The 27,607-nt window shown below is 39.6% G+C and overlaps 1 protein-coding gene across 2 annotated transcripts in view; it reads right to left on the reverse strand.

Annotated features, from left to right (window-relative positions):
* Positions 1-227: 227 nt before the first annotated feature.
* myo7aa (myosin VIIAa) overlaps positions 228-27,607 on the reverse strand; it is a 49,330-nt gene continuing 21,950 nt past the window's right edge. For both annotated transcript variants that reach the window (XM_038693678.1, XM_038693679.1), the window contains 31 exons: positions 23,478-23,572; positions 23,262-23,346; positions 22,815-23,033; positions 22,376-22,483; positions 21,325-21,534; positions 19,848-20,054; positions 19,363-19,539; positions 18,390-18,479; positions 18,176-18,303; positions 17,564-17,690; positions 17,119-17,238; positions 16,106-16,279; positions 15,564-15,791; positions 15,177-15,344; positions 14,040-14,157; positions 11,782-11,908; positions 11,205-11,374; positions 10,624-10,814; positions 9,723-9,847; positions 9,241-9,398; positions 8,627-8,780; positions 8,020-8,175; positions 6,680-6,785; positions 6,474-6,587; positions 6,007-6,094; positions 5,376-5,482; positions 4,990-5,175; positions 4,596-4,712; positions 4,036-4,119; positions 3,714-3,833; positions 228-3,194 (listed from right to left, as the gene is read on the reverse strand). In XM_038693678.1, coding sequence (XP_038549606.1) covers positions 3,102-3,194; positions 3,714-3,833; positions 4,036-4,119; positions 4,596-4,712; positions 4,990-5,175; positions 5,376-5,482; positions 6,007-6,094; positions 6,474-6,587; positions 6,680-6,785; positions 8,020-8,175; positions 8,627-8,780; positions 9,241-9,398; positions 9,723-9,847; positions 10,624-10,814; positions 11,205-11,374; positions 11,782-11,908; positions 14,040-14,157; positions 15,177-15,344; positions 15,564-15,791; positions 16,106-16,279; positions 17,119-17,238; positions 17,564-17,690; positions 18,176-18,303; positions 18,390-18,479; positions 19,363-19,539; positions 19,848-20,054; positions 21,325-21,534; positions 22,376-22,483; positions 22,815-23,033; positions 23,262-23,346; positions 23,478-23,572 — 4,350 coding nt within the window. In that variant the 3' untranslated portion in view covers positions 228-3,101. The remainder of the gene's footprint in view (positions 3,195-3,713; positions 3,834-4,035; positions 4,120-4,595; positions 4,713-4,989; positions 5,176-5,375; positions 5,483-6,006; positions 6,095-6,473; positions 6,588-6,679; positions 6,786-8,019; positions 8,176-8,626; positions 8,781-9,240; positions 9,399-9,722; positions 9,848-10,623; positions 10,815-11,204; positions 11,375-11,781; positions 11,909-14,039; positions 14,158-15,176; positions 15,345-15,563; positions 15,792-16,105; positions 16,280-17,118; positions 17,239-17,563; positions 17,691-18,175; positions 18,304-18,389; positions 18,480-19,362; positions 19,540-19,847; positions 20,055-21,324; positions 21,535-22,375; positions 22,484-22,814; positions 23,034-23,261; positions 23,347-23,477; positions 23,573-27,607) is intronic.

Consider the following 27,607-nt stretch of genomic DNA (forward strand, 5'->3'; position numbering starts at 1 on the left):
AGACCTTTTCACTGCAGCCAGAACATTTTGCCAGTGACACAACTGTTCTATAATGTATAACAATTACAATGCCACTTCCAATATTATATTACAGTTAAAAGCATAAGACAAAGCTAACTGGTAAATATACCAGTGAACAAACATTTTGCATTAGCAACATTATTATTACAAATAGTCCATACATTAGTGTCCCAATTATGTTAAATAAATTGAACATAAGGTATTTATTACAATCAAGTCAAAACATGTTTATTGAATATTTTTTTACAAAAGTGAGAGCACTCATTACAGACCATGAAAATACTTCAGGAAGTCGAGATTTGAATTACACAGTCAGACAAAACATAAACTTCCACATAAAATGCGACACCACAAGAAAAAAAAAAGAAAGTTTGCATTAGTCCACAAAGAAAAACACCACAATGAACAACATAATTGTATCAAATGGAACGATTGGCACGGTTTAAAAATACCAGTGTATTTGTTCATCATACTAACAAAACAAAACCAGTGCAGGTTAATGGATGAAGGGTTTGTCAGTTTCACAAAAACTAAGACAGAATTTGATTAATTCACATCAAATCTGTGCCACAAATCCTTAAACATACAATTTTAAAACAACCTTTATTTTCTTCAAAGCCAAACATAACACTTCATTTGCTCATGGACCCACCTTCTTTCACACATCAGGGCTTCTGGTTCAGCAAAAATCTGATCTGTGCCACTACAGGGGGAAAAAAAACAGCTGGTTGCCTGTTTTTAACTAGTAAGGCCACTGGTGGATGGAGAGCCACTGGGTGAGTGTACTTCAAATATTCCAAATGTTTATCTGGTTTTACAGCAGATGTTCTCTCATCTGGGAAAACAACATACCTTGCCATGTCAGCGTCTTTATTGTTTAATTAAAGGTCAGTTTTGTGTGAAACCTCAAAGTTTAAACAAAATTTTATATACAGAAGTTGTCAGAAATGTGTGAAGAATGATCCTGAACTTTGATTTAACAGTAAAACAAACATTTCTTTTGTAAAAAATATCACTTGAGTAAAAGAATAAGAGTAAAATTATGTAATTTCAAGGGGTTTTGCTCACTTAAAACTAACATTTTACTCTCTACACTCTGCAGCTGTTCATAGTCAGGATCCAGAACAATGTATTTGAGGAATTCTTAACATTTCTCATGAACTACTGCATGTTTTGACTTTCTTTGAATATTATGTGTATTTTCATGCATGTGAATACATTTTTGTTTGTATTAATTTGGTAACACTTCAGCATTAAAATTCTTGGTAAACAGGACAATTTTAGGCAACTGTACTGAAAAAAGTGTAGATTCTGAATCTAGAGTTCATTTATTATCTCGGTTATAAATGCAGTTTGTAGCCTCAAGTCCGCATATATTAAGACATATTACATTTTTAACAGTAAAAAAAAAACCTGACTGCTGAGCGTGACAAATGAGCAAACTCCTTCCACTGATGAAGACCGGGAGATGCAACTAAAATGCCCAGGAAAAGCTTGTAACAGGAGCTTGAGTTATTTGGGATTGTTACAAAAGCCCCTTAACTGCAGCTGCCCATGAATGCTGGGTAATGCAGTCTCAACAAAAAAAGAGAAACAGTTAAGATATGAAATGGAAAAAAAAATGCTGATAATGATCTACAACATTTAACGAGGTGTAAACACAAACTATGAATTAAGTATTAAAAAAAACAAACTCCCATATTAAATAGTTACATAAATAGCGAACCTGAACACATTACAGCTCTGTCTCCAGTGTGTCACACATCACGTTACTAAAGTTTTAAATAAAGGGTCTCAGGTCCCGTGAGGCCACGTTGTTTTGATTTAAGGCCAGAGAAATAGATAAATGTTTTTCTAAACAAGGTGAAAAGGTTAACGCCGCTCTGGTCAAGAAGAAGAAAACAAAAACAGAAAACTTAACTGTTTCTGACCTTGTTTTCTGCAAGAAAAATACTGTCTCTAAGAAAGACTAAACGCAACAACTAACGTGCTTTATCAGTACTTAAAGATGTTCTAGATAAATAAAGGGACAAGACTAAATGTCTATAGCTTCACTAAAGCTCCTGTGATGCTCTAATGCACTAAACTAACAAGGATGAATGGATGTTCTTTATCATTGGTGAGACAAAAACCATCTAGCTTGAGACTGGTGCCACAGGGATGGACGTGCTGACCCTCTGAGCTCCAAAGGCCCTTTGGGTGAGACTCAGTTCAACGTCTTTATGGTAATGTGGTGAACTTGTATGTTAACTCTTGTAGGTTAACCATACTTTCCTCAGTGCAAATTAAAAGTTAGACTTTTTTTAAACACATAGAATGACATTTAATAATTTTTCACCATCATACCGGTCAAAGGAAGAAGGAACCAGTAAGGACAATAAAGCGTATGTGAAAGTGCATTTATATCACGTTTTCCAATAATTGCTTAATCAATTAATTAAGACAAACTACATAAAATGTATGGTTTGATTGCCCATTACGAGTCGATAAGCCTCCTGGGTACTGTAACCCACTGTCCACCAGTCTCACTCTTGTAGTTTATAAACACGACATATCAGATGACAGCCCGCAAAAAAGTTAAACTATTTTTAGGTAGCAAAGTCCTTAAATGTTCATAATTCAAGCAGTGAACTCCTGCTGCCACTGGGGGTCACTGCAACATTCACTTAAGGCTGAGATCTTTTAACTGGAGCAGTGTCCTCAGTTCAAACTCATTGAGCCAGTAAGGTTAAGCAGCACTGAATTAACACTGTATTTCTGTACAAGCTGGTCTGACTGAATCCTGAACTGAGAGAGACCGACCTGTTAAGACAGAGCGTTTGGAGGTGTTAGAGGTAGTCGTCTTCACTGGACGGCTCGTCGTCATAGTAGTTGTAGCGGTAATAGTTGCTGGGGCCTTCGCCAGGGTCGTCGCTGCTAGCAGCCGAACTGTCCCCGGTGAGTTTTGACCCTTCCGAGCTAACAGAAGGACTGCGGCTCATCCTCCACAGCTGGTGTGCAAAGGTCCGCCCCCAGCTGCAGTGCTGTCCAATGGGACGCAAGAGCCGAACGAGCTCAGCGGCCTCCTGCCAGTAAGAAGTTCACTTGCTGAGGCCCCGCCCGGAGCGGTGCTTGTTCATGGTGGTCAACATCTGACTGATGTAGGAGGTCAGCAGGTCATCCATCTTGTAGCCCTGCAGGTGTAATTGATATCTTCACTTTGATGATGTGACTTTTATTTGCCTGTTTTTGATGATAGTTGCATAATTTGTCAACAGAAGTGTGCTCATTTTAGAACTGCAACTATAACATGATTTTTTAAATTTCATAAATGAATGTCTTTAGTACATTCATACATCAGTCACATCGTGCTGACCACTCTGCCGCTCAGAGTTTGTTTTTATTCACTAATATACAGTCTTTCAGCTTTTCTTGACCGATGTTAAACCACCTCAAAGAAAACCTCCTGGAGATCTCTGGTCGGCGTTTAACATAACAAATCAATGGGAAGTCTTTCAATGGTGTAACTTAAATCTAGAAAAATTGCAAAGTAGAAGCAAGTATTTCTATAAAAACAAATGTTTTACCCGGCCTTTATTTGTTCAAACTGGCTGCACCACCGGGGCTGCTTTCATTTAAGAAGTTACAGTATCACCTTTAGTTGTTCAGCTTTTTCTGTTTGATTTACGTGTGTGTGTGTTTCTGCCACCCACCAGCGATGTCTCACACAGCAGTTTGCTTCCTCTGACCAGGTTGCCGATGGTGATGTGGAAGTAGGTGTTCCCACTGCTCCAGTTGGAGATCTTAGTGAAAGGGTGGGTGGTCAGGATGTCCTGCATAAATACACACAGGGGTAAGTCTTTGACTGACAGGCTACGATGTCCACTCATACATTAATGAGTGCAGCCTCGAAGGGAAATGAAACAAACAATACAGTTAAGTTCCATCCCAACCGCCTGCAAGTGAATGTGTTGTATAAATCCTTTAGAACCAGACAGATGCAGCAATAACAATCATTTCTATGTAAAAACAAACCTTCGTCTTCGGGTCGATGAGACTGACTCCGTGTTTGTTGATGGCGATCAGGAGGATCTCTGGGAAGTTGGGCTCTGTGGTTTGCTAAACACATACAACACAGATTTATGACGTGTAAATATCTATTGATCATCTATCATATCGTAAAGTAAGAATGTTTCGCTGATGTATACTTAAGGACGTCGTTATAACTATTGACAAGCCAACCACAGAGGATGGCAAGCAAATGCAACAACCGCTATGTTGGTACCTTCTTGTTTTACACTTCGATGTTAAATGAATGCTTCAAAAATCTAGTATCATGTGGTCAACACATACTCAATTTGACATCATACTTAATTAATCGAAATATGGTCTACTGAAATTTTCAAATCGCAGGAAGAGCAATATTTGTTAAGGGCAAAATAACATTTTAAATTCAATCTTGTTGTGCTGCAGAAATGTCCTGGCCTACACATCATATTCTACAGATTTAAAAAACTTTGTTTAGTACACAATCCCTGCAAAATAAAAATTACACCTTAATCATTTAAAAATGGTTTTCAATCAGGTGTGTTTACCTTGACCTCAAAGAAGGCGGAGCCAAAGGTCGCCCATTTGTAAATGATCTTCAGGAACATCAGTTTGGCCTCTTCCCTCGATTTACCGGCCTGCTTGTTGAAGTATGCAACCACTGACTGCAATCATCACACACAAACATATTTAGACTTATAGAAGATACAAATACAGCAAGAAGCTTCAGTATCTCACAGGTAAAAATAACTTTTTCTGCTATTAAATAATTTTTTGTATTTTTGTAGTTCCATCAACTCGACCCGAGACATCTTTTCTAGTAAAACCATCAGCTGATTAGTTATAATGAAAATATTTACAAAATTACAGATATAACAATTGAAAAAAGTAAATATTCAATATCAATATAACTACAGAAACGACAGATTTTTGCAGGTTTACCCTTTTCCAGTCATCTGGTGACATCTGACGGATGAGATCCTGGGGAACCAGCTCCCGAAGCATCTTGGGAATTGTAGGAAAGTGGGATTTGTCATCCTCAAACTTGACGCGGTAGATGAGCGCTGCAAGTTGGAAAACCTCTTCTCGTGAACACTTATGGTAGCCACGCAGGTACTTCGGTAGCTCCTAAATAAAAGATGAGAAAGGTGTTAGAAGTGTTATTTAAAATTATTTTAGCTGACGATAATGGTGTTAAAGTTCAAGTAACACCTTTGAGTCTGTCAGGTTAAACAAAGATTAACTGAATGTAGGACAGTGTTGCTGCCTAAAACTTTACAAGTAAACGTATTTCTTCTGTTTCTCAGTTTAAATCCTGCAAGACCAACCTGGTAGTAGTGAAAGATGGAGTCGGCGAAGGCGTCTTTCCCTGGAACTGTGTTTGTCCACAACTTCTTCATGAAGAACACCTGATAGGTCAGAGAGGGAATGATTCCTGCAAGGCGGAGGGAGTTTCATGTTATATTACTTTTTTAGCACACAGCATTGCTGACTTGCACTTGGATTGTATTATTTTATACGTTAGGTGTTTCTTTTATTTTGTCCACTGCCAGGACAAGTTAGGTTTACCTAATCATAAACTGACTGGAGTGTATAAGTGAGTGATGGGAAAAGATTAATTAAAGATGTGCTGTTCCTGTACGTAGTTGATTGTCTAGATTCTCACTGTTAGTTCCTACAACTGAAAGTACTACACAATCTCAAAGCTCTTTAATTAGCTGCCCTTACTTACAGTTTAATCCAGATGGATTAATTTAGAATGGCATTCCTTCGCTGCTGTTTTCTCAGCTGAGAAGAACATTTATTTCATACACCACACTTTGATTTTCACAATGGTCCAAACTTCAAACTGTCAACTTTCTAGTCAAAGGCCAGATTACCCAAAAAGACTCCAAATACTGACATTGAACTCAGCCCAATGTTATCTTCCATAGAGGTGTGACAGAAGCAGGTACCAACCGTCTTTAGCTGGTCGAGATTTCTTGATCCAGTCTGTCAAATGTCTGACAAAGTCAAAGAAGAAATCTCCCTCTGGCACACTGATCACCTGTAAAACATAAATACAGTAGCTTACTTTCTTGGTTATCTTGGTACAAGCTAATCAAGAAAGTAATCAAATTATATCAAACAGTTAAAATGTGTTTTCTATTATTTCCGGCTTGAGAAAAACTTATGAAACCATTTTCTAACATAACTTCACTGGGTCAAGAGTACGATTTAGAGAAGGTAGTCAAAGGCCATTATAAAATGAAGACTAAAAAAACACCAGGAAATCAGGATTGGCGAGACAAAAGGAGGGAGAAAACAAATAGCTTGGCGACTTGTTTTACAAACACTTCCCAGAAGAAGGGAAAACCCCTCTCCTTCTGTATTCCCATAGCCTGCTCTAAAAGCAGTGACAGATTTTGAAATCGTTGACCTCTGACCTTGTCTGAGATCTTGACGAAAAGGCTGAAGCCTTCAGGAGATTTGAGCAGCAGTCTGGTGGAGATGTTCTGGCAGAAATCCTTCGCTTTGGTGCTGGACTCCACCTCAAACGCCTGCAGATTTGAGACACAAACACTCTCAATTTTTTAGACAACGCTTTCTTTACAGGTGGAACTATAGATGCGGGTGATTTAGAGTGTCATACCTCGTCTGTATCATCAGGGAAGTAGACTTTGTGAAAGATCTGGGTTGTCTTATGTTGGATGGCCTCCACTTCCACCAAATGAGGAGGATACTTCCTGGATCCATTACTGTTATCATGACAACGATGATAAAAAAGCAGTGAAACGTAAGGTCAGTCCAGTTGTGTTGTGTGTCAGAGACATCAAGAAGCTAGGAGCTTGTTTTACTGTACTTTCAGACCAAAAGCGAAGTGAGCGTTCACGGCGGTGACTTTACATACAAAGTCAATGCAAAAACGCGTAGAGCTGCGTTTTCCTGTCGTGCGGCGCGAAGCGACGTGAAGGGGGTTGTGCCGGCGACGCAGCTTGTAATCGCCTTCTCGCGTTGTTTGGGAACATTTGCAGTGAATTTACTCATACGAGGAAAGCGTCGCGAGGATTAAATATGTGTTTGGTCTGAAAGCACAATTAGAGCTGAAAAAGAAGTGAAGTCACTGACAAACTATATTCAGCTCAATTACTTTCCAAAGTTTGTTTTCATTTCACATCAGCATTTTTCCTCATTTCTTTCATAATGCCACATTTGTCTGCTCATTCAGACCAAAGCAACAGCCAGTTAAGTAACTCTGTTATGCTCTTCATGTTATAAAAATAAAAACAGTTTTCAATATTTATTTCTGTATTTATCCATATGATTAATTATTTAATACGGTCTTTCTTGTATGCCATGGCAGTGCACCCTGTCGTTTCCTGCCTTCAGTAGACCATAACAAAGACCAGACACAAAGCTGGGACGTTGCATTTATGTAGTCAGCATCTTAAAATACACGGGACACCAGAATGTCTCGTAAAACTGCAATTAGCAGTGCAGTTTCAGTAATATAAAAAAGTTTAAGATTCCCTCCAGATGTCTTAAGATCTGAACAAATCATTTGTTAAAATTAAATAAACTATTTAAATCTTAAAAGCACACTCAGTCATTCTCCCTTATAGGAAAAATCCAGAACACAATTGGCTTCCAAAGTTTGTGTGGACTTCCAATTAATGCTCATATTTACATGTGCTAAAGTGAGATTTAATGTGAGCATGCAGAAACTTGTGAAAAATGTGAAAACCGCTTTTTGGTGCCAAACTCATGCACATACATTGTTCTATACAGTGAAGCTATAAATACTCTGATGTTTTTATTTGGACATCACAATATATTACTTTTGTCTTAGTTATTTACAGCCACCCAGGACTCACCAAAAGTCCAGTATATATATTTATAATACCTGTGGTTTAATACCAGTCAATAAAGTAGTCAGGTGAGGCACATCCATCCATAACATCCAACAATAATCAAACAAAATGAAAGTCTTACCGTAGAGCTTTGTGCAGCCTCTGCATGCAGTCTCCAGAGAGCGGGTGGTGTTTCTTAGACTGGAGGAAGCGCTGGATGTGCGGCAGCAGCACATTACTGGGAGGAAACAGACCAATACACAACCACAGCAGCTCCCAGCCTTTCTCCTCACTGTACCTGCAGTGGCACAAAACTCATGTTCAGCTTCTGCTCAAACATCTGCTGGAGTTAAGTTCTGGATTGGAGTAGACTCCAATGCAACAAACACTAGGAACGTCTTCAACTCCCCTTTTGCAACTTGCATAGATTTTGTTTCATGAGCAGTTTCTATTCATTATATTGTAGGACATTCTTTTTTGCAAGGTTCAATGTACTGTGCCAACATTTGGAAAAATAGTTAGCATGGTAATATGTTTCCTATGAGTCAAAAGCTACAATTGAAGTCAGAAGAGTAATTAAAAAAACACAATATTTGGACTTGGGTTTTATATCTCAGTGGTAGATTCATAAAAATCTGGTGAGAGTTTATGGAAATGTTTGGAGATACAACTCGAAACGTGTGAACCTTGAATAAGCACCAAGATATTTTATCATACTGAAGTGCACTAATCAGTGTTAGTTTACACACTTGACGTGGTTGTCGGTAAGCTGTTTGATGATCTGACAGTAGATCTCGTCCTTCAGAGGTTCCGCCTTCAGTGCTCCTTCAAAGATCTGGTCTGTCAACTCGTTGACTGAGCGAGTTCGTTTGGACGGGTAGTCGCCCATGTACTTCATTATAGGTGAGACAAACGTCAAGGAATAGAACAACCTGATTAGCCTGAATACAAATGTAGAGTGTACATTTAAAATCTGACTGTGCGATCAACCTTTTATTAAGCTACTCAGGAGACGTCTTTCCTGCATTCTGATGGTTTTGTTAACTATATAAAATAATTTAAACTAAAGTCATTTTAAAGAGAGATGGATTTGCCTTTTGCAAAGTTTGGTATGTTGATTTCTGTGTTGGCCGTGGACATCAAACTCATTTTTAAAGTGACCATTGATCCTTGATGACTTATAGACAATGTTGCTGCTCTTTTGCTCCTTAATGTTTTAGGCAAAAATATATATAAAAATCCTGTTATAATATAGAAATATGAGCTACAGTAAGTTGAACGTCGAGAGACAAATTGCAGAAAATGTTGAAAGGGTCAAGATAGTCGGACTTAAACCGCATCCCATTAGGTGTTTAAAGGATATCTATGAAGGACATGCAGGCATCCTGAGCCAACTCCTCGTGGTTGACGACCTTCTTCAGCAGCGGCAGCTTGAGCGGCTCTCTGGTACAGCTCCACATCTTATCTTTCCCGCGGTTCTTAGTGACCATCACCCTGCTCAGGGTGTGTTTGGGAGGAGGCCTGGAAGAAGCAGTTGCAAAAAAAGACTACAATTTAATTTGTAATCAAAAATTATGCCAAGAGGTAAGATTAAAAGTGAAAGTCCTTTTTTTTTTTGTTTGTTTGAACTGTCCACCCACCCAAACCTCGTCCCTGTGTGGATTTCTTTATACTAAGTCACCTGACATGTCACGCCGTCTCCTCTGAAAAGGCAGTGGAGATGTGCGAAAAGCAAAAAAGGTGCTAACATACAAAATGACTTAAGGGATTGGTGCGTTGTTCAGTGATTGTGTGTGTGTGTGTGTGTGTGTGTGTGTGTGTGTGTGTGTGTGTGTGTGTGTACACCTGAAGTAGTCGTAGGAGAACTCCTCCAGCGTGTAGGGTTTCATCCTGTCGTCGCTCTCTGGCAAGACAAGCTGCGAAACACGAACAGACTCCTGTCGCTGATCCGGTGTCATGGTTACCAGCGCCTGATTGGTTAGATTACATTAGATTTCATTAGTTTAATTTCGCTTTTGCTCAAAGTAAATTTACATTAAGTGTCTGTATGATATCGATCTGATCTTAAAAGTCTGTACTCAACTTTTAAATTTACACACTAATATACTCCCAGATGGAAATTTTGCCTTCTGTTCATGTGTCATCCTGAGATCTACTGTGTTTTGTATTTAAATAGAAAACTAATTAAAAGATGTTGATTAGCCTTAAAATTAGCTGTACACATTCTATAAAGATGATTGATCAGTCACTTATATAAATAACTGCTGTGAAGGAAAAGTAGGATAATAAGAACATACTGGTTTTATGTTTTTGCTTTGTTTAATGCTTGTTTTTTTTTTTTATGTAAAAAGTCTGTTACAAACTTGGTTATGTACAATGTCAGCTGACCTCTACTTTTGTTTTTTCAAAGAACTCTAAACTAATATCAAATATCTACATTGTTCATTCTGATCCTTTCCTTCAGTTGGCTTTTGTTATGCGTAATCTGTCCTTTTATCTGTTAAGAAAACAATTCTCCCTAATAATCATATGTTTTACTTTTTTGGTTAAACTGTGGCACAGTTACTTGTGAATTAAGACTGAGCTGCGACACAGACGCTGCTTTCAGAGCTGCCAGCAACATAAAAGAGCTTCCTCGCCACTAAGAGGAGGAAACCAGTGCTGTAAAGACGAGTCATCTTCTGACAACAAAGACCTTCATGTCTGAGTGTTACATCAAAGCTCTTGGATGTTTTTTAACTCTCACCACTATGTCTTGCGGAGGTCGGGTCACACATGGCAGGACATAGACGCAGTCGGCTGGGAAATCTCCTTTCTGATTGGTTCGTGCGTTGACACCGTGTGCCCAACCAGAGTTTAGGACCTGCTCGCCGGTGTCCTGGTCCAACAGGATCAGGTCTCCCTTCAGGAAGCTCAGGAAAGTAGAATCCTCTCCAGCTATGGAAGCAGGAGGAGGAGGAGATTTTTTAAGGCTGCAACTAAGCGATTAGTTGTCAACTCTTTTAATCTATTAATTGGCTTGAGTAATTTTTTTCAGAAAAATGAAATGTAAATATTTTCTGGTTTATTTTAACCATTACCAAACTATCTTTGGGTTGGGGACAAAACAAGACATCTGAGGACATTAACTTGGGCTTTCGGAAACACTGATCAAATCAATTTATCGAGAAAATAATCAACAGATTAATCAATAATAAAAATAATCGTTAGTTGCAGCCCTACTGAGGTCAGATAATTAACTGGTATTCTTCTTTAAAACTTCTGTCTTCTGTTCTGTATAGTGAATAGAAGGGTATAAAAAGGGTACCATCTCCCTTCAGGACTTACTGGGGTTGGGGTTGTCCTGCAGCGCAACCACAAACTTCGACCTCTTCCTCAGGCCTTCCAGGAAGGTCACCACCAGGTCGCGGATGTCCTCAGCGTTGTTGGAGGTGAAGGTGTACTCGTCTCCTTTGATGGTCGCCAAAGTGAAACTCTGACTCTGCAACTTTCCTCCCCTGAAAGAACAACAAGTCCTTCAAATTAAACAACACATTCATTGATTAGTACTGCCTTCCAGAACAACGCATATAAGCATTTTCTAATTTGACTTCCTTATCAGCAGGACGTCTTCCTTTGTGCCTTTCAAAACAGTCACAAATCACTGTTTCCTGATTTGACACAGCAGCAATAAAGGTTTGGTTAGGTCAAAGCACAAAGACAACTTGGTTAAGGTTAAAGGGCCTTTGTTATCACGGTCATCATAAAAGTAACCGAAAAGGAGAGAGAAAGGGGAGGATGTGCTAAGAGAGGCAATGTTAAAAAGAAAATTAAAATAATAAGGAAGTGGATGAAGGAGGAATGAAATCGAAAGGACAGGGAGAGGTTTAACTGTTAAGTGACTACAGCTCCCAGCATGCCTCACCTGCTGCTGGAAACTGCAGTGATTTCTGGGAAGGAGAGCTCTAAGAGGACCTGCTCTTGCTCGTCCACAAAATAAACCCCAGTCCAGTTGACGGCGACGATCAGGTCGTTTTTAGGCAGACTGGGACCTGAGAGACGGAGAGAACACAAGCAAGGTTTCACATCTCAAGGATTCACTGTCACAGAACCAAGAGGGCAAAAAGTATGACAACAACTTCTGTAATTCTGTATTTTACCCATAGATTCACCGTATGTATTTACAAAAACAGGACATCTTCATTCCCTCAAGAGAAACTACATATTCTAAATGAAAACTACAGCCTAATTAGTTTGTGAAACACCATGAGGACAGTAAGTATGATGTCCTATTCAGGCTCAGGATGACATAACAGGACTGATATAGTTTCCCTCAACCAGCCAACATTCACTTGGAACATGAGAGGAGAGGAAAATAAGGAAAGCCTTCGGTTCACGAAGAAAAACTAAACAAAGTTGTGAAGAATATTTTCATGATTCATTTATGATTCAGTTTCTACAGACACTAAATTTTTCTTTTATAATTAAACATGAATAAAGTTAGATGGTGATTTCCTGATCTACAGTAACACAAGTCATGCAAAATAATTAATATTACAGTAAAGCCGTTTCCACAGTAGCACAAAAGGGTGTTTGGCTCCTCAAAGATGCACAATGGAACATTTTCAATGAAGGAAGGCCTTGATCAATTTCAAAGTCACTGCAGATCATGGACTTTTTAAATTTTTTTTAAATAAATTGGATCAGTCTGTCTGATCCTGTTTAACTGTGTTTTTTTTAAATTTGTTTTTCTTTACAGCCGAGGCAGCTCAGCCACACACATATTTCCATGGTATAATGATTCATTTTGGTTGCTGTAATTAGTGCTTACTGACCTTTATATAAATGTGTGAGGTTGGTTGATGTATTAGCCTCTGTCCCATCCTATCCAATACATGGAACGGATTTGTATGTGCGCAATCGCCTATGATGTGTCTTTTGTAAATTACATGTTTGAGGTTCAGTGTGTTAGATTTAGTGGCATCTAGTGGAGAGGGTTGTGAACTGCAACCATCTGTCCAGACTACCACTGCCCCCTAAACTTTCAAAGAGCGTAGGACAGCTACAGTGGCTGACACAGCACAAAAGGGGTCCTCTTCTGAGACAGCAGAGAGTGGCCAGTCAAGAAAAGAGGTTTCTTTAGGTATATTTATTAAGACATTATATTTACTTAATTATTCACTAAAACCATGTTATTGTGACTTGGCCACTGACGGATAACATGGAAAATGTAAGGCAAGAGTGTGAAACACTGTCACTGTTTCTGCACCACAGTCCATTATAAACCACACATTAGATAAAGTTTATACAAACATTAACAATGAAAGCATGTTTATTCTCTCTGTGATTATGGACCCTTGCAGAGGCCCGCCAGCAATAATATCTGACCTGCTGCCAGATTATGGTGCTTTGATAGCGGCAAAAAATATAAATAAATAAATGCTTTGATATCGGTGCTTAAATAGATCTCAGTGAGATCAGCAACAGTTACTCACATAATCACTTCCTCTTTAGTGGATTTGCCTACAAAATAAAAGCGCAAGAACCTTGTTTACTCTATTTCAGTATTTGGAGGTGTTTGTCCCAAGGACGGATCAAACACCCAACCCTTGGGTTGCGAGTCCTGCGCTTCACGTAATGAGCTAACCTAATAACATTTTGATGCAAGTCAATATTTTGCCTTATATTCTCACCCACCGTCTAATGGTTGAAAATACTGCTCCGATGCAAAATTTACAGACCCCTGCAGAATATTACTACTTCTTCTTCTACTAACGTACGTATTCAACATAGTGATAAGTGTCTGCACTGCGTGAATTCTACCAGAAGTGGAACAAGAACAACTTAGTGACAAAACGTGCTCTGTAGCGCTGTTTGTTTGTTTTCAGCTACTGTCGAATCATGACGATGCAACGTAGTGACGTCTATGAAAGAGGGTGCCTGCGGTTATGTAGATATAAATGTCTCATTCTAAGGTAATAAAAACATAATGTTTTATTATGTAAGGTCTTTACACACCACTGAAAACATAGTTATAGATCTTATATTGCATTTCTGTCGATAGATCCTCGGAAATATTACACACTGAACTCCAGAAGTGTTTTGGATGATTGGATTTCGATTGGTGCATCCTGGGTGCCTCTGGTCACATGTTCAGGTATTACAGAGGTCGTAGATGCTCACCTGAGAACTTAAAGGCTTCATAGAAACGAGAGAAGAGCAGAGGCCACTTGTGGCGAGCGAAGTCCACCACTTCCTCCTTCACCTTCTGAGGGTCCAACCTCTTTTGGGTGTAGATGCCCTGAGCCACCAGAGACCCAGAGGTTTTAGTATGTTCATGTGTGAAAAGAAAAATAAAAATTTGTGTACTTCCCTCCAATACGAATGAAACAATCCATGCATAATGCCCCAGTAGACTTAAAACCATTCAAAAACTGTTTACAGTATATTAAAGTATCATCTGGGTTCGGGGCACAATTGAATCATTAATCCAGTTTAGATGGCAAGTTGAATTGATTGTATTAGTGTTAAAATTGGATTTTAATTCAATGCAAATGCCACAGTGCCACTAGTCTCTAGACACTTCTTTAGCAGTTCTTTATCTCCATATCTTGGGCTGAATTAAAACAAGGAAGTTGACGTGAACGGCTTCTAACACTTGCCCGCTTGTAATGAACTAGATTACTCAGTATTACTGAATGAATTTTTCCTTTTCATCTGACTTCAGTCTAATCAAAAGGTCAAAGCCAAAGTAATGCATGACTATTATGTACTTGAGAATGTTTATAAACATTTTCAAATATACAGAAATGCATTTCCACACTCAAATTACATTAATCTACATGCATCACCAAATAACATCTTCCCATACTGAATGACTTTCCTTAATATGTGATATCCAACGAAGGTTAAAATCAAGGGCATGTGATAATATGTGATACAATTCTGTATCTCTTAACTCTAAATGTAAATGCAAAACTTTTTTTTTTTCCAAACAAGACTGAGGCCAGTCATCCTGCTGGCAGCTCTGTGTAGTTTAACAGCTATAATGTTCATTGTGTTTACGATCTTAGTTTATAGTGTTAGCATGCTAATATTTGGTAATGCCAATATCAACCAGATGGTGGTGCTAAAGGGATCACCAAAGTCAGTAAGATGCATCATTGTTTGGCTATCCATCCAATAATATTTGAGTTATTTCAGTCTGCACCAAAGTGGTGGACCGACCGACTGACCATCCCTAAAACTAAAACCTGCAGGTTCCCTTCTAGATAATTTCACTGGGAGGATGTTGAAAGACTTTATCACAGTGACAGGCACCTTTTTGTGTGCAGCCATGATTAAATGAGCCCATTTCTCTACAGTCCTGGAGGTGCTGATCTCTCTGTCGGGGACGTAGGAGGGGATGAGGCTCAGCAGGCGCTCGAGAAGGATGTCTGAACCATAGTCAACATAATACTGCTGCGAGGCCAGTTCTGCCAGGTCATCCTGGGAACACAGAGAGACACATACTGGTAAGTTTGTTTGGACTTGTGTTCTTACACTTGGTGCTGGAACTTGGACCGGCAACCCTACAGACCGAACCACTGCCGTCCTGGCAGTAGTATCATCTTCTCATCTAACTCTTCTCAAGAAAGCGAATAAGTGTGTTTTCCAAATTGTCAAACTATTTATTTGAAATAAAGAACCAAACAAAGAGAAACGCACCCTGTCGCAGCGATATTCTCCGAATTTGATGCCCCTGACAGTTTGTTGGTAGATTAGGTTGGTGGCGACCTGGTCGTCGGCGGGGGAGTGCCAAGGCGTGAAGATCTCCTTCCTGAAGAACAGCCTCCAGGGGGCGTTCCTCTCCTGGGCTCCCTGCTCTTTCGCGTACTGCTCGCACTGTGACACGGCGTCCATCACATGGTCGTTCCCGCTGCCTAAAGAAGAGACCTGCAAAAGGATACATACATACATACATTACTTCTGATGCTACAAACACTGACTTTATTTAGTTTCCTTCACTCGCGGTAAATATTTTATCTGCCAATTCTTAAATTCATCTAGGCTTGAAAATATATGAATTTATTTATCTTATTTTCCTTATTATTATTCCAAGGACCAGGTCTGTTTTACAACCTCAGAGACAGGACAACTTTGAGGATCGAGTCTTAAAAATACTTGAATAATAGTTATATGGCTCTATAGTGAGCACAGAGAATGTTTCCATCCAGGGCCAATTATGGTCCTTGTGTGTGAGTGCCCACCTTGTCAAACAGCGCAATGTAGAGTGAGAACCCAAATCGGTCCCGCAGGTTGATTTTGTCGGACAGGGCGCTGCAGAGCTCCTTGGCTGTGGTAGCCGAGTCCGTCAGAAGTGTTTTGGTCGTGCCGTCCATGAACGTCACCGGCAGCATGATGGGCTTCTTTGACTTGGTGGCCTGGACATAAATTTCAGAACTTTAGTCGAGTTAGATAAAACTGAAAAGGCTCTTTGCTTTAAGTTCTAGAATTGTTTATAAGGTGCCTCTCATTGTTTTCAAATAACCTCACAGTCTCTCTCTAGACTACATCAGCGACCTCCTGACAGTTTGTTGCTAACAGATCACTGCGTTCTGCTCACTTAGTCACACTAACTGTAGTACTGTCATTTACTGTTTGATTGATTTTAAATCACTTTTTTTGTCTGCTATGTTTTTGATTATATTTCTTGCATCTGGGGATGGCTGGAGCTCAGGAGGCGGGAGCGGGTTGACTGCTAATCTGTAGTTTAGCCATTCGATCGGCTCCTCTAGTCTGCACGTCAAAGTGTCTGTACGGCAAGTTACTGAACCCCTATCGGTGTGTAAATGTTAATTTCTGTTTCTGATGAGCAGTTGGCACCTCTGCCATCAGTGTGTAAATGTAGACATTATCTGGTTGTAAATAATTATTGTTGTATAAATTGTATATACTGTGTTTACAGTGAATATATATATCTACGTAGACTGTTACTGATTCTACTTTTATTGTTTCTGTTCTTTTACATTCCTCTGCTGTGCTGCTGTGTCAACCTGAATTTACCCCACAGGGGATTAATAAAAAGGTATATCTCACTGAAGGGCGCTATACAAATAAAGACCATTTACTCTCTGTCGTTTCATGTATATTTTTCATAATTTATGAAGCTTGAAGCTTTTTGTATGAAACATGCAATATAAACCACATTTTATTCTTTTTTTGCATTTTATATAAATCTATAGTACATTTCATACATCAACATTTCTGAGTGCATTTGTACCTGTAGCTCCAGCCAGGATGGAGGTTGTGTTCTCGTCCCGTTGACAAATGTTCGCCTCAGTCTCTCTTCACAGTACGGAGCGTAACCTGGCGGCCCACTGTTGATGAAGTTTCTCAGATACTGTAGGTAAACAAAAACAAAACAGGTGTTAAGGTTCCACATTAACAAAGAGAAAACGACAAAATATGGTGCAAATTCCTGAGGTAGCATCAAGAGGGCAACATTAGAAAAAATAAATTACTAACAAGTGACAGATAATTAATCTAGCTTTCTCACAAAAACATAAAAACACTGCTGTAAATGTAGGATCAATTCAGGAACAAACCAACTGCAGAAATCTCCGTCAATTTTGTGCAAGCATGTGATTTAAAAACTTTAATGGTATTTGATTTTAGACTAAAGACATGAGAAGATCATACAAATCCAAGAAGTTTGATGCCCTGACCTTGACAAACTTGTCTGAAGGGGCGAAGCAGCCGACACACAGAGAGATGAGGATCCAGCCGCGAGCGTGAGAACTCTTAGACGGATTCTGACTGAGCTGTTTGCAGATCTGACAGTAGATCTCATCCCTAACACACACACACACAGTTAGAATTTAGTTTTTAAAAGTATTTAAACTTTATTAAAGTCTCTTGAGATACACTGGGTCTGTTCAGGTACCCACACTTGCATTTAGTCAAGTGCACGTTCATGTGCTCTCCTGCGTTAGGCAAGAGTATCCTACATAGGTGTGATAGGTATGAAATTATAGGAAACCAAACTAAAGCAGGGAGGAAAGTGTGCTGATAGTAAAGGAGGCAGAGAAAACAGAACATTAGCTGAATCGAATGTCCGAAAATGCAGGAAGGAGATATTAGACAACAATACAACAGATGCTTGAGAAGGAAGAATGTTTTTCGTTATTTCTGTACCCCTGGCCAAAATAAGTCTTTTTCAAATCACATTCATCATATACCGTGGGGACAATGATTGAGGTCTAAGGGTTAGGGAATGCATTATGTCATTGGTATGTCCCCACAGGGATAGAGGAACAAATGTGTTTGTGTGCATGTACCTTAGTGCTGGTCTTAGGATCCCGTTACCGATGATGAAGTGAAGCTTTTCCAGGTTGGATGTCGGCCGATCCTCCAGCATGCTGTTGCCGTGAAGGCTGTTCTCTCCGTCGTTCAGGCGCTTGGTGACCTGAAATGCATCACACTGTAAATTTCTAGTTCTGCAAAGTGTAACTCAGCTTTTAATAATCCCCCCCCCCCTTCTCTTTCTCTCACCTCCTCTGTGATCTTGGATTTCTTCTTCAGGGTGAGTGACACCAGTTTGTGCCGGACACTGTTCTTCTTGTGGCTCTCAGAGTGTGGCGTCTAAAGGCAGTACAAGACTCATAGTCAGTCATCTACTGGCAGCACAAATGAGACATAACTGTGACACTCAGACTGAAGTCCGGGACCCAACAAAGGTTCCACAGAGTCCTCAGATGGTGTTGTATAATAATATCTTAATGTTTGAAGTTACAGGATAATGTAACTATATAGTGCATTCTAAGCCACTTTTGTTTAAACCATGCTTTAATAAACACTATATGTAAAGTCTTAATGTGTTTTAAGGTTTATTATGCTGTAACATTATATATATTGGGTTTAAGACATGAAAAGCATTCCTGGGATCTTTTACTGGTGTCTTAGATTAAATTAAACTGTCTAGAAGTATGAGCACTTTTAAGTAAAACGCCCATAGTCAATATTAACACATAAAGTACGTTTTAATAATACAGTTTAGTTCAAAATCTGTGAATAAGGCCATAGGAATAAAAATGTATAGAAAACAATGATAGCGAGCTGAGCAGTTAGTTCATCTTGAGCCTGCCAAGATGTAAATTAGGTTTTTGTCTTGCAAAAGAATAAAAACTATTTCGTCAATTTTTCAGTGGGCTTTTTTGAACACCAAGTTGCTTCCTGTTTTTACAAATAAGTTTTATAAGTTAAATATAAATACATAAATGACCCGCTTATTCAATATCTTTGGAAAAACTATGACCTTTTAAAAAAAAAAAAACATATATTATATTTTAGAGCAGGGACAAGATGTACAAGGATTTATTGAGGATGAAAGTAAAACAAGACAATCTTACTCCATTTATTATAGGCTGATGAACTAACTACAGCTTATAATTTATAAACTCAAACTATATAAATCTTGTCCACCCATCCCTGCTCTCCCTCCCGTCCCACCTCTCCTCTTGCTTACCTCACCCTCTCCCTGCAGTGCCTGAAGCTCTCTCTTGTAGGTCTTCTTTCCCAGCGTCTCGTAGATTTTGGTCATGACGGGGATCTTCTCGCTTCCGTCGCTGATGGCCATGTGGTACTTGGGCTCCGGCAGATCTCCCATGAACCTCAGCACTGTGATCCACACTGCTAGAGCAGCCTGGGTCGGGACATGGAAGAAATATATTCATCAAGTTTATCAGGACAAATGTTAACTGTAGAAATTAATGTTAAGGTCAGTGCATCTTTACGATTGGTGGAGAAGATGGATAAAATAACAAGTATATAACAGGTTTTGTTACCTATGTCATATTTAATTAATTCCCATTAACCCCAGTGCTTCCAACAGTAAACATGTCACACGTGATTACAGTTACATTATTGACAGCATCTTTCAGAGAAACAGCAAAAATCTGCTGTCTAAAAGTGGTTAGACTGTTGTGGGGTCAGAGGTCACAATTGACCTACCAGCTGGTCGCCCTCGTCGTCATGGAACAGGAGAGGCTGTTTGAGAGGCCGTCGGACGTAGGTGTGCGTGGTGGGGCCCTGAAAGTATGTGGCAGCATACTTGGCGAACTTGTACTCCGATAAATCCTCCTCTTCGTCGTCCTCAGGCAGAGGAAGAGCCTCATCCAGATCCTCCTCCACCAACTCCTGATGGGTTCGCTCCAGGTCCTGCAGAACAGACAAGGCTTCAGTCACCACTGTCAGCTGAAACTTGACGTGTTTTTTAACGTCAGTGTCACGACTGCCGCCGTTTGTATGTGTTGTATGTGTATGTGACAAAGTCAAAATAGGCCGCTGTCATGGCCCCGTTAAAGCATAAAGGTTATTTAATCCATTTCATACTCTCTGAAACTATTTACATACGTTCATTCATTTTCCCCACTTACAAATAACTAACTTCCTTCCTCCTCATCGTATACCTACATCATGCACAACTCATCTGTGTCTCTGTGTTACTCAAGGTATCTGCTTACTTTGGTTTTATTAACATATACTATTTAATGCACTTCTAGCTGGATAAATGTCAACCGACAATTGTGAAAAAACAACCACAAGAATCAATATATTGACATACAGAGAGAATATGGACTCCTTAGGTTGCACAATGCAATCATCCAAGAAAAACAGTGCACCTCGGCAACTCCAGAAATAAGGAAAAATTATGTTTTCATACTAAATCATTTGTGCCTTCAGGTCTCTTTGAAACACTTAAGAATCAGATTTGCTAATGTTTTACGGTTAGTTATATATATATATATATATATATATATATATATATATATATATATATCTCTCTCTCTCTATGACTGCTATACTACACTGGTTTAAATAAATAATCTATCTTCGCAGTAAAGATAGCTGCAGTGCCAGATGTGGAGGCTGGGGGATCATTTTGATTACAGGAATTACATCAATGATTTTCTCGATCTACACTGGTAAAACAAAATTACTGCCTGTCGTTAAAGTTAATTCTGTCACTCTGAGTATCAGTACTGCAAGTTTCAGAAAGCTACACTTAAGACTTTCTGTTATACTACGTACAAAATAAAATATAAATCACAAATACAATTTAACTTAAATCTAAAATAAAGTACAAAATAAAACTAACTAAATAAACCAAAAATCCTTTATGTTTTCATCTGACTGAAAAGTAACTTGGCTTAAGACACTTCACACTGGCAGGAAAAGAAATGCATCACCTGTCAGTTTGTGATCAAAATAAACTGCCGGGTCCCTCAGATGTTTTAACCTTTAGACCACTGTAGACATTTTTAGATTTTTTAAGGACTTGCAGTCAAAGTAAATCTTAAGCATATGTATCAGTAACTGTAAGTTTGTTTCAGTGTGTAACTGTGCTGACTACATGATTTGTGGGTTTAGTGTATTTTGTGCATTGTAGCCTCTCTAACTGTGACAGGAAAACCTTTTGTAGGCTCACCTCAAAGCCGGCGGGGGCTTGTCCCTCCTGTCCCGGGAAAGAGCCCGTCGTCCCCAAGAAGCCGAACATCTTATCCACCATGTCGGAGTCGTTGACGGGCTCCAATCGGGCCTTTTCCATCTGCTCCACCATCTCCTTCTTCTTTCGAACCTCCTCCTTCTCCTTCTTCTCCCGCTCTGCGTCCTCTTTTGCCAGCTGGGCAAGACGCTCCTAGAAAATAAAAATATCACATCAGTTTTGAAACAACAGTTTTATAACAATAATACGAATAATATCCGCAAACAAACCAGGCTTCTGCACTACTTTACTATAAACAGGAGATGTTTTATGAAAGCTAACAATCATTGCCGTCACATGCACTTAAGTCTGTCTTATCAGCATTGATTGATCTTATCATCTTAAACCCTCAATAGGTTTGAATGAGAAGTAAAGTTGGATATTAGGGCTGGGCAAAAATTGCCAAAGATGATTTTACAATTTACAATGAAACATCGGGATGGACGATGCCATCGGGCGGGTGGGGGCGGGGGTTCGTCTCATAAAAGGCATGTGTTTCCCGCACACACTTCACTTGGTAAAAAAGTTAATATTACGTTACAAGACACGGCAGATACTTTACGAGTACCAGTTTAAGCTACAGTGAACACATTAGTGCAGATGTCAATCTGTACCATGTTGGTTTTCGATCGGTTGATAGGCCATGTCATTAACAAGCCGACATGCGGTGCAGCTACTGTGAGTTTGGGGAGAAGAAAAGTCAGAGGCAAAGCAGTTAGATTTACAAATAATACTAATAATAATGCCCATGAGGGATTAAAACATGTGGTGTAATGTAAAAACTTAAGATGTTATCTCTGTGGCGAGAGTTGGTAAAACGTCTATCAGTGAGAAAAGATGACAACCTGCATGTAACCGTACTGAATAAAACCTGGCCAATAATCCACAAAAGATCCTCGGGATATTCTGAACTTGAATAAAGCATTACAGTTCACTATTAGATATAACAGAAACCGAGGTTTTGAACATGTCAAAGCCTTTGTTGAGCTCCCACCTGGTGTTTGCGTTCAGCCTCAGCCTTCGCTTTCTTTGCAGACATCTGATTCCTCAGTTTGGTCTCTTCAGCCAGACGCATCTTCTCCGCCTCCAGCCTCCTGCGGTACTAAAGGGGGAAAGAACACCTTGCAGTGTTGAACAGGCGGTGCTTTCTTTACCAATAAGCGTCAAAGAATGTTTAATCTGGTGAGTATTTGAATCCTGTATACTGTGTTGTATGCAATGTAATTGGTGGATTCAAGTAAAGCATTTAAATGTGTGCAGTGGTGCATTTCAAGTACATTCAAAATCTATATCAATATATTTAATAAAGCATTATATTGCTTCAGTGTAAACATGTAAAATAACCACTTTAATGTTGTCGTTTTCATAACTATATTATATCAGGCAGTTAGGTAAGGCAAAATCTTAAAATCTTAATCTGTGTGTATGTCTACCTCTCCCTTCAGCCTCTTGTACAGCCGGCGAGCGATCATGCCTCTGGTGTAGGCCTGGATGGTGATGACGCCCCACAGCCGGTGTCTGAATGCCCGGCGCACCAAAAAGCCCCGACAGCGACCTTGGAAGAATGTGATCCGCTGACGGGCCACGTGATACGATGCGCACAACTTCCTGGAGCGAACGAGAGCCTGGAGGCGAGAGAAGCCTGCTCGCATCTGAAGGAACACAGAAAAAAGAATACAGAGAGAGAAGAAAGATTTATCTTCAACCTTTTTAATAATAATTAAATCACTCAAAATAAGCTGCATCATGACTCAATCATGCCGATTTCAAGAGCAAATCTTTGACCAAAATGTTCATCTGCACTTTTGTTTACACTTTTCTATAATTTAATTGGTTGTGTATGTGTGACGTGGGTTTGAAAACACAGATATGCTCCTCACAGCTCCATAGTTCTTCCTACAGTGATACCCTCTCCACGTCTTCTGGATCAACACGGCCGACTTCCTCATCTTCAGGAAGTTGGATCTGATGGCAGGAAATGAAAGAATCTCAAATTACTTTTCTAGGTGTGAACATTTCAGTTTTCCTGAATCTCATGGAGCGTGACACTGGGTCAACCTCTTTTCCAGTTTCATCAAAAGCTTTTTAGGCCGTACCTGTCCTTGAAACCTCGAACCACCTTTTGAATGAGGATCACCATGTCCGTGATGGCTTTGTCTCTCTCAATCTCCAGCAGCATGTCGTGGTGATCCTACACAGCAGGAGACAGAACAGATAAACAACAGACACATTATGCACGTTCAGCCGTTTCTCTGCTTTGGTTCATTCTGGAGATTCTAATAATTAAGAGTCTACAGCCAGTGGTTTGAACTAAATACTAATATCAGAATGTATAATGTTTATGATTACCATCCTTGCACTGGCGTGACAACATTTGCTAATTTTCACTGAACACAAAGTACAGCCGAGGCAGGTATTTGGTCATAAACCAAAGCATTGGGTGGCGCAAGACCCTGCATGTTTCCCTCAGAATTAATAACTTTGGTGATAACCAAAGTCATGCAGGGTTTTTCCTTAACAGAGAACTACAAGGCGGCTGCCTCCGTCAAGTTTGGTCCCGCCTTCAGCTCTCGACAAAACTCTGATGGTGTCTTCATGATAAACACTATTTTTTTAGCACTTGGATTTCAGTCATTTGTAACAGCATTAAGCCGACAGGGTGACAATGTGTCATAATCAGCACAGTGCGCCAGGAAAGACGCTGCAAACTACCAGAGAAGAAAAGAGCCCTCTGACTGGCTGGCTGGCAACGTCAGCAAAAAAAAAATCTCCAAAGATAATAAATCTGCTTTTCCTGCTGTTTGATGTTTTAATATAATTATTTTAGAAGTGAAGTAGTTTAGTGACCAAATAAGTTGTGGGAAACGAATTTAAGGTATTTTTTGATACGTGTGTTGAAAGTATACAACAGAAAATTATTTTGTTCAATTTCGATCAATAAACTTAATTGAAAGATCTCCACGAGCGCTTTTTCCTTTAGTGGTGAGTCGCAAACCTCCAAAAACGACAGTCACAAGTATAAAATGAGTAAGGAGTCAGTTTGAGCAAGTCACTAAGCTAAACTAAAGACTCACAAACAGAGGAAAGAGACGTCCAGCCGAACAAACCAACTACACCTGAGGCAGCCGCAGCTGCAGCCGGAGGCTCTGTGAGCACAATCAGCTGATCGCTGCTGCGCCAGGAAATCGTTTAACTGATGTGAAGGAACACAGTGATCGATCAGCGACGAGTGATGTGAATAGCAAATACAAATGTACAGAGAAGTGTTAACTGATACCAGAAGATGAAACCAACAGAAAGTCAAGCTTGTGGAGATAAACTTGCAACAGTGACGAACACGCCTGAGACGCAACAGAAGGTGAGTGCCTGTTAAAATCACGCATGGACTCGGCGCATGCAGGCCTTTTTTTATACAGTCTATGTTGCAGGCACATAAGGGCAAAAGGGAATGCTCTTCTCTTTCTTTCAGTGTGTTGTTTGCCTGTTTGGCTGCAAGCAAAACCATACAAATAGTAATTTTTTGCCGCGATCTGGTTACAAAAAGTATCGACTGAAGTACTGGTTTGACTGGAGAAGCCATAAAGGTATTGAGTAGCGATACCTATCCGTAGATCATATAGAGATTATATAGTGTTGACAGGAATCCAATCAGATTTTAATTATTATATTGTATCACAATGTTCAAACTCTGTGCTTCTGTCACATTTCAATTAAATAACTGAAAATGACAGAGCTGCTTAATTAGATTGTTCTTTATTTAATTATTCCCCAGAGGAAAAAAAACATTTACTATGTTGAATGTAACCTAATGTAACCTTGTATAGTTCAAGCTAAATGCTAACATGCTTACAGTGATAATGCTAACAAACTGATGTGTAGAAGGTAAGTTTACCATGTTCACGATCTTAGCTTTAGCATTTTAACAATAACAACATTAGGACTTATTACCAAGTAGAGCTGTGGACCAGCACTTTTTCCCCCAACAAGCTTTAATCTGGCAGATTTCCAGAATTGCTTATACAGCACTTAAAACACCATAAACGCCTTAAACCTGTGATCTGTCCATCCGTCCTGTCGGGGAAGTGTGGGTACTGCCCTGCCTTCAACCCCCTGCACTTTCTACTTCCTGTTATGCTTCCTGTCCAGCCGAACAGTTAAGGCCTGATAGAGATTAGCCTTAAATCCAGAAGAGCCCAGAGATTTGTGTGAAAATAACCCGAATAATCAATTTAAAACGTGGGTCTGTGATCCAGAAAAGCATCCTATCTCCTCTAAATCGGGTGACATAGACTCACATTGTTCCTAAATGTGACAGTTCAGGTTCAGGTACAGCTTGGCACGCAGGAAGTGAAGCAATCAAGATTAAACAATTTAAATGTTTCTGCCAAAACCCAAATTGTTCTTTCCAGAGAAACCAGACTCATCAACCATCTCCCACAGAAAACACCTGGAAACAGCTCGATTGTAGTCGAGCCTTCACTTCGTAACACGCGTCTGAAATAGGGCTTAACGATTATTTTTTAGATTAATTGTCGATTAATCCAATGAATAATTGTGTATTCTTAAGAAAAAAAAGTTGCCTACTACTCGATTGACATAACAATTTATCGAAAATAAATATCAAAAACATGCCTAATCAATAATATTTTATTCAATCATCCCGATGAAGCACATGAGAATAATGACTTCTTTCACTCATACGTTGCTGTTAAATTGACAGAAAATATCTAACAGCTGAATGTTACGTTACCATGACAGCATAAATTACCTTTAACATGAAGGCGATGAAGAACTACTTAGAAAAGACATTTTAACAGATTATGTGTCCTTGCGCTGATAATGTGCCGTGCTTGTTGGGAGACAGAAAGTAAACAGGATTTGCGGTGCTGCCGTCAGCGCTTCACGTGTTCATGCTGCTTCACGTACTTGTGGACCGCAGTTGTGCTTCAGTGAAGAGCAACCAATTCACAGAGCGTACGGAGCAGCACGTTACTCCCAAACTTTAGACGGTTGAAGACGAGGTCTTGTAGCCGGAGCTTGTCCGGATGAATCCCTGCTAACGCCGGATGCAGCAACGCACGTAATGTGAGTCCACGTATTTACGTAATCGATTACGTCGACGAATAGTCTGAATGCTGAAGTGAAGAACGGCCTCTAGCCAAAATAGTTAAATATATAATTAACGTTAGCCGCCCTTCAGGCAGTCAATGAACATAAAGTTGCTACTGTAATAAAGCTGTGACAGTTAAAATGTTACGAATGAATGATAAATTAATTAATAACTTGCCACTCTGAAACGTCTTGCTGCAGTCTAGGTTGTGAAACTGTTTCAGGTTGTTCTGCCGGTGTTTTTGGATTTTGGTTACCGGCTTTGTTTTGGAACACACAACCCTGCTTGTCAGGACCCGCCCTACTCTGCATCTGATTGGCTAGTAGTCTGTACCTATGTACTGCGCATGTGCAACTCCCAGCTAAGATCGAATAGAAGAGAGATGCTTCACTCAGTAGCTAAACACACAGGGTGAAAAGAGGAGCTGCTGCAATGTGCAGTATCATAATAATATGGCGTTTTTTGAAACATAAACCATGTAAACCTGTTCTGGTACAACCCCTGAATAAAATTTTGAACCTGAAAATTAGCTTAATATCACCTCTTTAAGGTACGTAGTTCCCGTTTTTCCACAACAACTGATCATTTCAATGACTGCTGAGGAAAAAATGTCGTATAGTTCAGTCCAGTTTATATAAAGCTAAGCAACATTTTGCCTCTAAAATAATAACCTCTCTTACAGCCTACTGCAGTATCAATATTTATAACATTACATGATTTTGCTTCTGTGACTTAAAAGCCTCAGGTGAATGAAGAACTCACAAGTGGGTCACCTGCCTTAGTTGAACTTCAAAAAAACAGGCCAAAATAAAAGCACTTTGCTTTCATCTTCAAATCAATGTAAAGGTAAAGGAACCCACAGCTTCAGAGTCTATGTACATTTAAACAATGTTTACTGTAAAAAAAACTTCCTGCCCCTGCATCTAAAACTCATCCTGTCGGGTGTGTGAACTTGTCATCGCTCAATCACAACATAAACAAAACCAGCGGAGAGACGGTGTTTCCACAGGGGGCGCTGTTCAGGAGTCACACACTGTGAAAACAAACTGCTGAGCCTAAAACATCATCAGCTGATATTTTCATTTATCGGTCATACAGGAAACAAAAACACACCGC

This window comes from Micropterus salmoides, unplaced genomic scaffold, assembly GCF_014851395.1.
Source record: "Micropterus salmoides isolate LMB-PRFRI ecotype aquatic unplaced genomic scaffold, ASM1485139v1 Ms_hic_scaffold_3, whole genome shotgun sequence".
Classification (NCBI taxonomy): domain Eukaryota; kingdom Metazoa; phylum Chordata; class Actinopteri; order Centrarchiformes; family Centrarchidae; genus Micropterus; species Micropterus salmoides.